General features: G+C 38.9%; 1 protein-coding gene across 1 annotated transcript in view; it reads left to right on the forward strand.

Annotated features, from left to right (window-relative positions):
* The window catches only part of MFSD11 (major facilitator superfamily domain containing 11), a 34,925-nt gene extending 28,482 nt beyond the window's left edge, over nucleotides 1-6,443 (forward strand). Inside the window, exon 14 of the mRNA XM_081935277.1 lies at nucleotides 1,083-6,443. Within this exon, the coding sequence (XP_081791403.1) occupies nucleotides 1,083-1,238 (156 nt within the window). The 3' untranslated portion in view covers nucleotides 1,239-6,443. The remainder of the gene's footprint in view (nucleotides 1-1,082) is intronic.
* The last annotated feature ends 7,050 nt before the right edge of the window (nucleotides 6,444-13,493 follow it).

Here is a 13,493-nt window from a genome sequence, read left to right on the forward strand (position 1 = left end):
AATTCTACTCCCAATTGTGGTTGTGAGTTGAGGACAATTGTAATCCATGCAGTTCAAGATTTTTTGGAAGTGATTTTCCTTCTTCATAGGGTTGAGAAAGAGAATAATTGATCCAAGGTCACCCAACAGGCTTTGTACCTAAAGTGGGACTAGAACTCATAGCTTCCCAGTCTTTAGCCTGATACTACTAAGCCCAAAAGTGGAGGTACCTAATAACTTCCATTTTCATTGGGGAAAATGTCTCAGAAGGTCATAGCACTTAGCCAATCTTGTCTCACTTGCTTACTAAGTATAATTAGGCTTGATAATATTTGGCAAGAAATTATCAGAAAACCATATAGACTGGGCTAACACCCACCCATGATTACCACATTCTGGAAGTAATACCATACTATATTGCTGTACACTTGCCAAAGAATTTTATGGCTCTGTGTATTTAGCCATTAGAAATTGAGCATGGCTTAAAAGAAACTTTGCCCTTTGTGCTAAGAAAAAGCAAGAGTAGAATTAATTTCTGAGAAAAGTTCCTGTGATATTATCAAGTAAAAACTATAAAGTAACAGTTGCATTATGGTAGCAAAGAATGCATCCACAATAGTATATTTTTGTTGTTCAATATGTAGCCTGCCTTTCCTCCATCAAAATTACCCTGGAGTTCAAGGTGGTATGCTTATATAGAAAAGATATTTTGGTATTTTTGCAACACTGTCTTATATTTATTCAGAAGTAATTGCTACTGATCTCATTTACTCCAAATGAGACATAATCCATTTATACATTACATGATATTTAAATGAAATGCAAAATTCATGTATATCAATAATGCTAGGCCATTCAACCTACAATTTAAAATACTGTGCTGGATTTTGTATACACAAACAACACTCTCACAAAAAGTAATCTGTATATTAGACATGTCCAGTTTGGAATAAGTGTATTTGCCTCTATAAAGAAACATGAATAGGAAAGTTTATGTTCCAGTAATTAAAAGTGGAGGTGAGATGGCATTAAAAATCAATGTCTATAACTTAGTTGGCTTGTCATTAAGATTGCACTTACAACATGTTTTTTTTTCTTTTCAGTCTATCTGTGCAGCTATTGCTTTCTTCTACAGCAACTATTTGTTTCTTCAGTGGCAACTTTTAATAATGGCAGTTGTTGGATTTTTTGGAACAATTACGTTTTTCAGAGTGGAATGGGAAGCAGCAGCCAGAAGTACAGGTTATCACAACATTTGATAAATGTAGTGTGGTCATCCTGAAGCAATAGTCATCTTTCCAAACCACAAATTGATTGGAAAGACTATGGAATACAGATATATTTAACACCACAGTTCTAAAAGGTTTTATTCCCTCATCAATCAATAGTGATGGAGATCACAGACTACAATGTGAAGAAAGAACCCTGTAGAGGGGACAATTCAATTCAATTCAGACAGAGAGGCACTCTTTTTTTAAATCAGATCTACTTGAGCTTAAGAATAGCCATTATGGAAATTCTACTATTGCTGTTCTTTTAATACACACGTGGTTATTTGAACCGTATTCAAATTCACTGAGACTTGAAACTAGGTATAGGATTGCAACCTTATTGTATTTCTTTCTGCAAAATTCATCACTGTGCATTTCTAATAAGAGCATAGGAAACTGGAAAGTGAGTTTCTAATTGAAATAAACACATTGTATTTTACATGTTCTGATAAACAGTTCTGCATAGATTACAGTTTGGTGGGAATTGAAACCTGGAACATTTTGATTATTCTGGGTTTGTGCTGAAACAATTCTGGAAAGATCTTACAATCTCAAACACTTTGCCCAGGTATATTTTTCTCTTTCTCTACAAAGGCTGTAAATTAGCCTGCCTGCTGATTTTCTCAGGGTATTTCTTTTCCTGCTTCTCCTTAGTTGCCACTGTTTTCTTTTTCAAGGGTGACATATCTATCCTAGTTTTTCATAGGATCTCCCTTTGATTATCTCCCCTAAATTGATGCCACCGATTTTCCTACCTCCCTACCTTGCTGACGTCCTTGGCATTTTCCTGTTATCCGTATCTGAAACATTTCTGCTGGAACATGCATGTTCCAGGTCTGGATGTGGGCCACCCAAAAGAGAACACTTCATATATGGAATGTTTTGTATCTACCGTACTTACTTTGTATTGATTTGCTGAACATCATCATTGGAGCCAAATCAGTGGTTGGTTTCTACCGGTTCGGACTGGTTTGGCTGAACCAGTAGTAGCTTGGCGACCAGGCCTGCCACAGCCCCGCTGTTGTCCCGGCAGTGCCGTAGGCACCGCCATATTGTTTTTGACTTCTGCGCATGTGCAGAAGCATTTTTGTTGCACTGTGCATGTGCATGTGCGCGCCACGCCTCTGAGTAGTCTCTGCCAGAGCCCACCACTGAGCCAAAGTATAGCACTAAAGTGCAAAATAAGGATGCTTTACCTTTTGGTAGCTGATGTTGCACTTAATGTTGATGTCTGTAAAGTCATATGTAGAGATAAGGTTGGATTTCTGGGAGTGTTTTTGTTGTTATATACAAACAGGTGAAACTCGAAAAATTAGAATATCGTGCAAAAGTTAATTTATTTCAGCAATGCAACTTAAAAGGTGCAACTAATATATGAGATAAGACCCATTACATGCAAAGCAAGATAGTTCAAGCCGTGATTGGTCATAATTATGATGATTATGGCGTACAGCTCATGAAAACCCCAAATCCACCATCTCAGAAAATTAGAATATTACATGCAATCTATAAAACAAGGATTGTACATAGAACAATATCGGACCTCTGAAAAGTATAAGCATGCATATGTACTCAGTACTTGGTTTGGGCCCCTTTTGCAGCAATTACTGCCTCAATGCGGCATGGCATGGAAGCTATCAGCCTGTGGCACTGCTGAGGTGTTATGGAAGACCAGGATGCTTCAATAGCCGCCTTCAGCTCTTCTGCATTGTTCGGTCTCATGTCTCTCATCTTTCTCTTGGCAATGCCCCATAGATTCTCTATGGGGTTCAGGTCAGGCGAGTTTGCTGGCCAATCAAGCACAGCAATCCAACAGTCATTGAACCAGGTTTTGGTGCTTTTGGCAGTGTGGGCAGCTGGAAAATGAAGTCAGCATCCCCATAAATCTCAACTTTTGCATCTCATTTGGAAACCAAGGACTCAGAGTATGGAGGAAGAATGGAGAGGCCAATCAAGCACAGTAATCCCACAGTCATTGAACCAGTTTGGTGTTTTTGGCAAAAGTTGCTCTCATCAGAGAAGAGGACTTTGGACCAAGGAGCAACAGGACTTTGGACCACTGTGCTTCATTAAGACCAGGGTCAACGCAGCCGTCTACCAGGAGATTTTGGAGCACTTAATGCCTCCTTCCACAGACGAGCTTTATGGGGATGCTGACTTCATTTTCCAGCTGCCCACTGCCAAAAGCACCTTTTAAGTTGCATTACTGAAATAAATGAACTTTTGCACGATATTCTAATTTTTCGAGTTTCACCTCTATTTTAGAACTTTTTAATGTATTTCTGAACTCAAAATGGTGGGAAATTGTCATTGGTCTTCAGAAGTCATGAGAAGAAAAAGCTAAGAGTCACAAAAAGAGTTCACTTGAAGGCCTAGGGCTGTTTATTGCCCATCCAGTACAGGGATAAGTATGATTTAATTAGATTATCAGTTTATAGCTTCAATTCATTATACACTACATTTTAGTGCCATAATTTCGCTGGAGAGACAAGCACTGAGATGTTATGAATGTATATCTATAGTACAATATCTACAAATATTTTGTCAGGTGCTAAACTGAAGCATACCTAAAATGTTTGATTAGTTTAATCAAGATGATTTTGCCTGTTTTAATTCACATGTGAATCCATGTATATTCAAACTGCAATCAATATTCACCTGGGAGTGGGAGCAAACTTTAGTGAGTCAGGGGAGCTGCTTAAGTCAATTGACTGTAGGATTGACACTGTAATCAGTTAAAAAGTATGGTCGATTTAGACGTTCTTTGATTAAATAATAGACATAAATTCAATTCAGCTTTTTGTATGGAGTGCACTTTGCTTCCAAAGAGTTGTCCAATCCCTGGGGTACTTTCACAAATAAAGAATAAATAACAGACAATGATACAATACAATCCTCTCTCCCCCTCCCCCCATTGCTTTAACTGAGGAATATCACACACAATCTTATGTAATTATAGAACTCATAAGCCAGAGTTTTGCATTCTCAATGCAGAACATGTCTGAAGTCAGCTATAAGGGAACATAAAAATTATGATCAGTTCTAGAAAAATGTGGACACAGAACTGTATCTCAGTTTTGAAAATAGCATGTTTCAAAACCTCGTTATTACTACTTTGTGTATAAAATAATACTTTTGCTTACCATTCTGTTGAAACAGTACTATGCGGAGAAACAGTATTGCATAAAAACAGTGAATAGTTTTTGTGTTCAGTATATACTTTCTTATTTGTACATCTAAAATCATGGTAGCATTGATACTGAATGTTATTTATTTAGTAGTCTAGCCATAACAGCTAATCACTTTTAAGAGACATATCTGTCAATACTAAGAGCTAGGGGAAAGTTTTGCCATTTAGCAAGGCAATTTTTATTAACAGATTTCAAAGTGGTAGCTTTGAATGCAGCAGAAAGAATTACAGAATTGATTTTACTTCATAAAACCAGGAACATTAAAATCTTTCCAATTCTTGACTCCATGTGAAGATTGCGTATGACAGGGTTAATTGATTTGTTCCTTAGATCCAAACAAATAATTGCCAAAAAACCCAAAAGTAATTTAAGCCAAACTATTTTTTTTGTAATCATCTCCTTAAGTTTATAATCCAGCATCATGTTTGTGGATTTGAGAGCGAAAGATTGTCAGAGTAAATTATTCTGATTAAAAAACAAAACAGTTTATCTGTATATTGGCCTAGACGTAGTTATTTGTATCCTTGAGATACAGTTTTGATTCTGAATGTTGACAGAAAGCAAAACTACCAAAGACCCTAATGATCCTCAGCCTTTGCAAATGTAGGGAATTAGTGCCAATATTAATTGCATCTATTCAGGTGATACAGAAGCTCATTAAAACAGGCTGGGCTACTTTAAAAATCCCCACTTGACTGAAAAATGATTAGTTTGAGCAATTAGATATTGGCATATATGCTTAGTTATTCCAAGTGGTTATGTCCAGCCAAATGATTTCACAAACTAGCCATTTTTAAAAAAGGAATTTTATTGGTTTTTAAACATTTATGGGGAAAGGTAAGGGGATATATAAAATTTTTTGGCAGCTCCCACACTAGTGATAGAAATCCATCCAAAACTCACAATTTTTACAATCTTAAAAACAAAATATAAAAGATAAGCAGAAAACAGAGTCTTATTCTATGTTGTCAACCATGTGTTCAACAAACTAGCCATTTTGATTGTGTTGATGTAGTTGTGTTATGTCTAGATGTTCATCATTTTTTTAAAAAAAATATGAAACTATTCTCAGTCACATGATATGGATTGAAATACTTTTAAAAATTAATACTGCTTATTTCTTTTTATGATTACAGAAATAAAATGAATGAAATCAATAAATAAATTTTGCAAAAAAAACCTTAAGAGGCTTTTAATGTAATTGTACTGTATGCAATGATTATGCACATTTTAAAAATAGTGCTTGTTAAAAAATAGCCACGCAACTGTGTTGTACTACTAACCTGTTTCACCATGTATTTGATAATGATGCCTATCTATTTAATAATGGCATTAATTGCTCCTAATTTTATGCTGGTTTTAAACCATTTTTAAAATACTGCTAATGGTAAATGGAATTTTAACACACTGGCATTTTAAAAAATCATAACATTTATTTTTCTAAAATTCATAGTATTTTATAAAACATTTATACATTAGTATTTATAAAACATTTACAACATACAGTAAAAATTGTTCTGAGTCTGAAGTGAAGTCAATATACTATCCTTCCCTACCAGAAGCTGTAGAATCTTACCATTTTTTTCCCAAGGTATGAAACTTAACATAATACAAATGCTACTTTTTCTGTATGTGCATACCGTACCTACATTTTATTCCTATCCCATGAGTGAAATAGGTTTAAACTATTGTTAATACTTACAGTATTAAAAGTTGTGGGGGGGTTGTTATTGTTTTTATCTTTTTATTGGTAGCTCTTGGGGCAGCCCCTAGGAGTAACAGTTGCATTGGGAGTTTAAAAAAAGAAACACTTGGTTTGGAATTATTTTGAGGTTACATGATTTTTATTTACATCTTCTGAATGCAGGGAATAGAAAAGATAATGTAAACACGCACATCCAAGACAAATAGATTTTCACTTCCCTTTTCCTGTTCACCCAAACTAACCCCGACTAAGGCTGGGGGTGCTATTAGCTGATAAAATATAAGAGCTGCCAGGTGCATAAAATCTATTGTTTTGCTACCCATCTCACAGATGTAGCTGAGGGACTACTAATGGGTGGAATCAGGGTGTTGATACCATCTGTTCTAGGCCAAGGTAAACACCCCCCTCCCCAATGGGCCATGACAACCTTGCTTGCTGCCACTCTACTGCCTTTAAAAAGCTGGCCTCAACAGTGCTATGCCAGTTGTCTATTAAAACTGCAATAGCAGTAGCTAAGTACTTTGCTAGAAATCCTCTAAATCCTGCTAAGTTAGGGCAGGGCTGGAATAGAATATTGAGCCATCTGGAAGTTGGCATTTGTTGCCTACAGAAAGGGAAATCTTAGTGAAAACATTGCTTGTTTCATTTGTAAAGTAAGTCTGCAAGAGCATACTCTAAGTTATGAATAAAGAGGCTTTAGGAGCAGAGGCGAGGGCAGAAGCTTAGAAGAGTCAGAATTGTTCCTCCTTTAGCACTGTGATCAGTGGACGTTTTTCTTGTTATCTGGCGATTCAGAGAGGGAAAACAGCAAAGCCAGGGAACTCAAGCAATTGCTTTGCCTACCGCATGCTAACACATTCAAAATTGGGAACAGCACCATTCAGAAATAAGTCGAAGTAGACAATACGGATTGGCAACAGGATCAACAAATTTCATGCTAGCATATATTTTTGTTAACTGAAAGGGTGGATGACACTTTAACTCCGCAGGAAGTAACATCCCTTAATTGGGAATTTGGAGGAGTATTTTGCAAGCAGAAAAGTAATAGTTGAAAATCTATCATAATCCTGATCCTGTGAACAAGATGTTGCTGTTACTTTTTTTGACAAGTTATTCCTTAAGATCTAGACAGTTTTTAATACTAATAGCCACTCCTTCAGCAGAAATTTCATTTACGGTACATAAAGTATAAGCTGCATGATAAATTCAGTGAAGTAAACTATGGGAACCATACAGATCTACTATCTTGAGAGAAATTTGTGTAGTATCCTTTTAAATTTGGCCATATTTCCAGCTTTACGAAGCCCCACGTTCACCAGCACTGATTATATTGCCTAATTGGGTCTAGAGAGCACTGGGTAGGCGAAGGCTAAAATATTAGGAGAGGACTTGGCAACATTTCATCCTAAAATATGTTTCACACAGTCATGGTCTTCAGTAGAAGAGAATATCTGTAGCTCATGGTTGAACTGTGAAGTTTTTGGTGCTCTTTGAACTTGGTTGTGGTTGCAGCCATTTTAACTAACCAAGGTAACATAAGAACACTCACTTGCACTGATAATATTATCTAGTTGGGTAATGAAACTTCTGCAAACAACCAAGCTCAGAGAGCACCAAGAATTTTGCCTATCCATTTGCTAAATAAAAAGATGATTTTTTTGACAAAGTAGCCTCTTGGTCCATGTTAAAATAAGCTGATATGCAGAAAAGAAGCAGAAATTTGTTATACTCAGAAACCACAGTTAAATGAGTTCATTTAAGATGGAGACAGAGATAGGTTCCTGCCGGTTTGCACCTCTTCGGGCGTACCGGTTCCAGAAATTTGCCGTACTTTTGCATACCAATTCCACGGCCATGCCCCCATACCGGTACGCTTCCCTGCCCTGCAGCCCATTTGCAAGGTGCTTCTCAAAGAGAAGGAAGCGAGGGTGGGGCTTCTACAGAGGACCACAGGCAAGAGCAGAGTTGAAGTCCTCTGAAGCAGCTGGAAAAAGTGTATGTGAGTCCGAGGGAGGGAGAGGAATTCAAACTTCATCCTCCTGGTGCTGTGCGGGGCTCTGGGCAAAGGCTGGAGAGAAGTACCTGGCTCGCTTGTGCTCTCCCTCCCCAGGTGTAGTTTGATTGCAGGTGGAGCCACTTCTTTTCAAACGTAATCAGTGGGCTGGATTTTTACATAGCGGATCTGAGCCTTCCGGGGCTGGGGGAAAGTGTGTGTGTTACAGCATGGCTCTTTGCCTGGCTTGCTGCCTCCTCCTGTGGTCTCCTCAGTGCTCGTTTGTGGTCTCCCTCTCTAAGTGTAGTGACTTCCCCAGACCCCCATCCATTTCTCTCTCTCTCACACACACAGCTGGATAAAGCTATGTAAAAATCCAGCCCAGCTTCACTGATTACAAGTTTGAAAAGGCAACGTGGCTCCGCCTGCAATCAAACTACTCTTGGGGAGGGAGAGCACAAGCGAGCACTGAGGAGACCACAGGAGAAGGCAGCAAGCCAGGCAAAGAGCCATGCTGTAGCACACACACTTTCCCCCAGCCTCTTTCTTTCAGAAGGCTCTGATTGGCTCCCCACTGGCTTCTCTGCCTCCTCTCACCCCAGCCTGCCAGCAGGAGGTGAGTGGGTGGGCTTTATTGCATTCCAGGCATTTCCCACCCAGACAGCAGGCTGCATTTGCAATGGGGGAGGTGTTTGGGGAAGGCAGTGGGGGAATGGGGGGGGTGGCAGCCATTGGAAAAGATATCCAATCCAACTTTTCTGTGTGTGTATGTGTGTTTGTTCATTTGTTTGAGAGAGAGAGAGAGAGAGAGAGGGAAGGGGGTAGGAGAGATAATCCAATCCAACTTCTCTCTGTGTGTGTTTGAGAGAGGGGGGAGGGAGGAAGGAGGGGAAGGGAGAAGAAAAAGAAGGAAACTTCTTTCGCAAAGGAGAAAAACAAATGCTGTCGCTTTAAATAGGAACTGAGCATGCCTGGCTGTGGAATTCTGGGAGTTGAAGTCCACAAGTCTTAATTTTAAATTGAAAAGGTGTAAGAAAGAACAAATTGGTTATATGTTATATGGTTTTATGTTTTTGAAGTTTTGGGGCTTGTGCAATATGAGCATTGTGTTTCTAAAAGGGTTTGGATGATTCCCTGCTTGTGAATGGAGCCAAACTTTCTAAAGGATCATTATTTCATTATCTCTATCTGGCAGGCATGTGGAATGAGCCTCAGGCAGATTTCCTTGTTAGCAGAAAGAAAGAAAAGCAGCACAGCAATTTAGGGCTAGAATGTACTAAGAGATCATCTAGTCCAACCCCCTGCTGCAGCAAGAAACCTTACATTGTATGGATTATTTTGGTGCCTCTAACAGAGAGGAAAATTGGAGAAATAGTTTACTAGGACAAGGCTGCCTTGCAGAGGAAGGCAGAGATAGTCCTTGACTTATGACTACAATTGAGCCCAAAATTTTGGTTGCTAAGCAAGAGCGTTGTTAAGTGAGCTTCACCATATTTTACCCAATCCATGACATCTCCTGGTGAGTGAAATCAAGTTGGCCACTCCTACCTGGTCACATGACTGCCAAGCCACTCCCACAAAACAGGCCATACCCACAGAATAGGTTCTAAAAAAATTTGAAGCCCACCACTGGATGGAGATATATATTCCAAAGAAGGAAGAATTGAGCTTTTAATATTTGCAATTCATAGATCTATGAAGACTTCAAGAGTAAATATAGATGGTTGAATTAGGGAGATGATGCAATAAAGGTTAGGAGGATTTTTTATTGATCTACTACCCAAATCAATGAAAGGCTAGGGTTTCCTTGAATGTTGGATCAGCAGACTCATGAACAGAGGAAAAGCCTACTTTTATTTTTTTTTTATTGAAAACATTTCAAACCAAAGTATAAGAAAGCCATAATTGGCTGGTTTGCAGTGTATCCATTCCCAACTTTAAAAAACAAGCACATTTATTATGGGGCAAACTTTTGTCAGTGCATATAATTTAAAACTGAATAAGGAGTAAATGCACACTTAGTAAGGTGAAGATTAAAATAGGGAAGTAAGGCGATCCGAGAACAATAAACTGGGATATCTAGACAATGTTAATTCTGTATTATGGTAATTCAGATCAAGCTGTTCGGGTCAATGTGAAATGATAATGCAATTGACCTTGAGTTCTATAGCAGCTATTTTGAGAACAATAAATCTCTTTCACTGAATTGAATGGTACAACCCTTGTGGAATTGAAATGGCCCGTTTGTGCCCCCATGTCACATCCCGATCATTTGGCAAATCCTCTAGCTCCCCCCCTCCCCCATGTAATAATGCTGACTTTCCCTATTTTTATGTAATTGATTTGTTTGGTGTATTTGGTGGGGGAGAAGATGGAATATTTCCTGGTTTATTCTTTTATACTTCCTTCTAATGTATAGTCTGTGAATGGATTGCTACTCCATATTGGAATTTTTCTAATCTTGTGTAATTCTATGCTTTCCCATCTCTTTCTTCTCTATTACTTCAGTTGGTCTCTTTGGCAAATATTTCTATTTGTTTTTCAGTCTCATTCATTTCCCCAAAATGTTGAAGTAATGAGAAAATTGAGAGCCAGTTTGGTTTAGTGATGAAGAAACTGGGAGACAGTGAGTTATTGTCCCACCTCAGGCTTGAAAAACTGGCTGGGTGACTTTGGGCCAGTCACTCTCTCTCAGCCCAGCCTACCTCACAGGGTTGTTGTTGTTGGGAAAATAGGAGGAGGGAGGAGTATTAGCTGCGTTCACCACCTTCAGTTATATATTACAAAAAAGACCTCATTAAAAGTCTTGTTTTTTTAAAAAAAAACAAGTTGTGGAAATGTAATCCCTCAACTCCCTTAGTTGGACATTTTTAAGCCTCATCCACACATATGGTTCAGCCCAGTGCTGAGATGGTCTGCCTACCACTTGAGGATATATCATCACAACAGAGTCTCCATCTTGATGGCAGTTGAAGCTGGCTGAAGCTGGATCAAAGTGGTCTAGCAGGGAAACAGCGTTTCTAATCAATCAATCAATTAATCTTCATATGCCAACATCCAGATTTTTATGGAAATTGAATCTGAGAGAGATCAACATAAGCATATTACACAAAATTGTTTGCTACAACATCCTACCTGTCAGCGACTACTTCAGCTTTAACCTCAATAATACACCGGCAAACAATAGATACAAACTCAAGGTAAACTTCTCCAAACTCGACTGCAGAAAATACAACTTCAGCAACAGAGCAGTCAACGCCTGGAATGCTCTACCTGACTCCGTTGTTACATCCTCTAAACCCCATAGCTTCAAACTCAAACTGTCTACCGTGGACCTCACCCCATTCCCAAGGGGTTCGTAAAGGGGGCATGCATAAGCGCACCAACATGCCTACCATCCCTGGCCTACTATCCCCAATTTTTTGTACTCATTTCCTTTGTTCATGTCCATGTTTATACTTATACCTGTTATTTTGTACGTGTTTGACAAACCAAATAAAAAAATAAATATTAGAATAAATAAAATAAACATGTCTCTCTCTGTCACCTTCCTTCCTACCTGCTTTCATGCCTTCTTTCATCTCACCTCTCTTCTCAATTATATCTCCAAAGTCTCCTTTTCAACTGCCTCGTCTGTGTCTTCCATCAATCAAAATCACCTCTGACTTGATTTCAATTATATAAATGTTTCTACGTGATTCAACAGGAAGCCAGTGTGATCAGGACCAGTTATTCTTTTTACAACAAAACTGAGCATTTCTGATTGATAACTGCATCCAGTTCCATATATCTTTCAACCAAGTGACAAATGATGTTGTAGGCAATATCATTCATTCTCTCCATTTAATCCATTTGCAGCATTTTGTGACTGGGAAAAATGCCATTCCAGCTGAAATGCCTTTCTGCTACCATTCTGAAACTGATTTCAATATAATCAACTCCATGGCAAAAACAAAAATATAATGTGTGAAAGCTCCAGTCTTGCCTCATAAATCTCCATATGACCAGGGAAATGCCAGCCGAAAAGTTTCCTCTAACATTATTAACGCCCACCAACACTGACAGGGCAAGTCACAAGAATATAAACTGATAGCAAACCATACTCCTTACTAGCACTGATGATGGTTTGCAATAGTGGCGAATATCTGTAGCTTAGGTGTAGGATAGTTCATTCTCCAAGCTTGTGGGTTGGTTTCGGAACATTTTGTTACCAGGCTAGGTAACATCTTCAGCGGAGTTTAGGGGATTTCAGTGTCATTGTTGTTCTGTATATAAGGGGTAAACCCTTATAATTTGGGCAAGAAAACAAGCAAGCTCAGAGAGCAGCAAGGACCCCTCTGTTTCCTCTGTGTCTGAAAAAGCATTGGGAACAGGCTATCATTGAATTATCTTTCTGTTTTAATTCATGAATTGGCAAATGACTCTGCCCTCTGCTGTTTCTATTGTCAGTCCTGCAGCCATCTTTTCTTTTGGATCTTTGGCCTGCCACACTTTCTATTAGTCTGCTATGCATTTTCTATTGTGGGAAAATGGGAAGGGGGATTGTAAGGAGTCACATACTGTGTAGCCATAACAAAATTCTTTTTAGAAAGCCAAGGTCATCCTTTGTCTCTGCACCTCTGCACCTGACCAGAATGGGATGGGTGGAACTGCCAGCATGGCAGTGAGAGATTGTACCATGTGATGGACTTGTGGGCATGGGGGCAAGATCTTGAACTTTCAACTAGGTGGGGAAAACCAGGAAGCTTTCAGATTCGTGTTTTCCCAGATGTGCCAACATGGTTCTCTAAATAAATTAGAATTTTGAGCAATACTTTGCCTTGGACTCTGATTTACATTTGGATGCTATTTGCAATCCTGACCTTAACCCGAATCTCCATTAAAATACTTCACCAGCTACCCCGAATTTTGGGGTGCTTCCCAGGGTCCTGAGCCTCAGCACCGACCCGAGCCTGGGTGACATAAAGACCCAGGGAAGATGGAGGGACATCTATTTTAATATCATTTTAATTTATATTTTTAAAAATCTTTGCATATCATTAAATTGGAGTCATTTTATTAGCCAAAGAGAAGATAGTGAGTGGTGCAACAAACCCTCTTACATAATGCTTTGAAAATATTGTCAAGGGAACCCTTACAACAAGGCATCTGCCAATGGATGATGTGACACTAATTTGTGGAATTGTTCCTTATGGAACAAGTTCTCCTCAGGAACATCCTTGTTGAGGAGGAGCTGCAGTTGAAAGGCAGAGATATGTCCTAGGTCTGTGATGGTGAACCTATGGCATGCATGCCAGAGGTGGTACACAGAGCCCTCTCTGTGGGCATGCGCGCTGCCGCCAGCTGCTCTTCTG

This window comes from Natrix helvetica (genome assembly GCF_964273705.1).
Source record: "Natrix helvetica genome assembly, chromosome: 1".
Lineage (NCBI taxonomy): Eukaryota > Metazoa > Chordata > Lepidosauria > Squamata > Natricidae > Natrix > Natrix helvetica.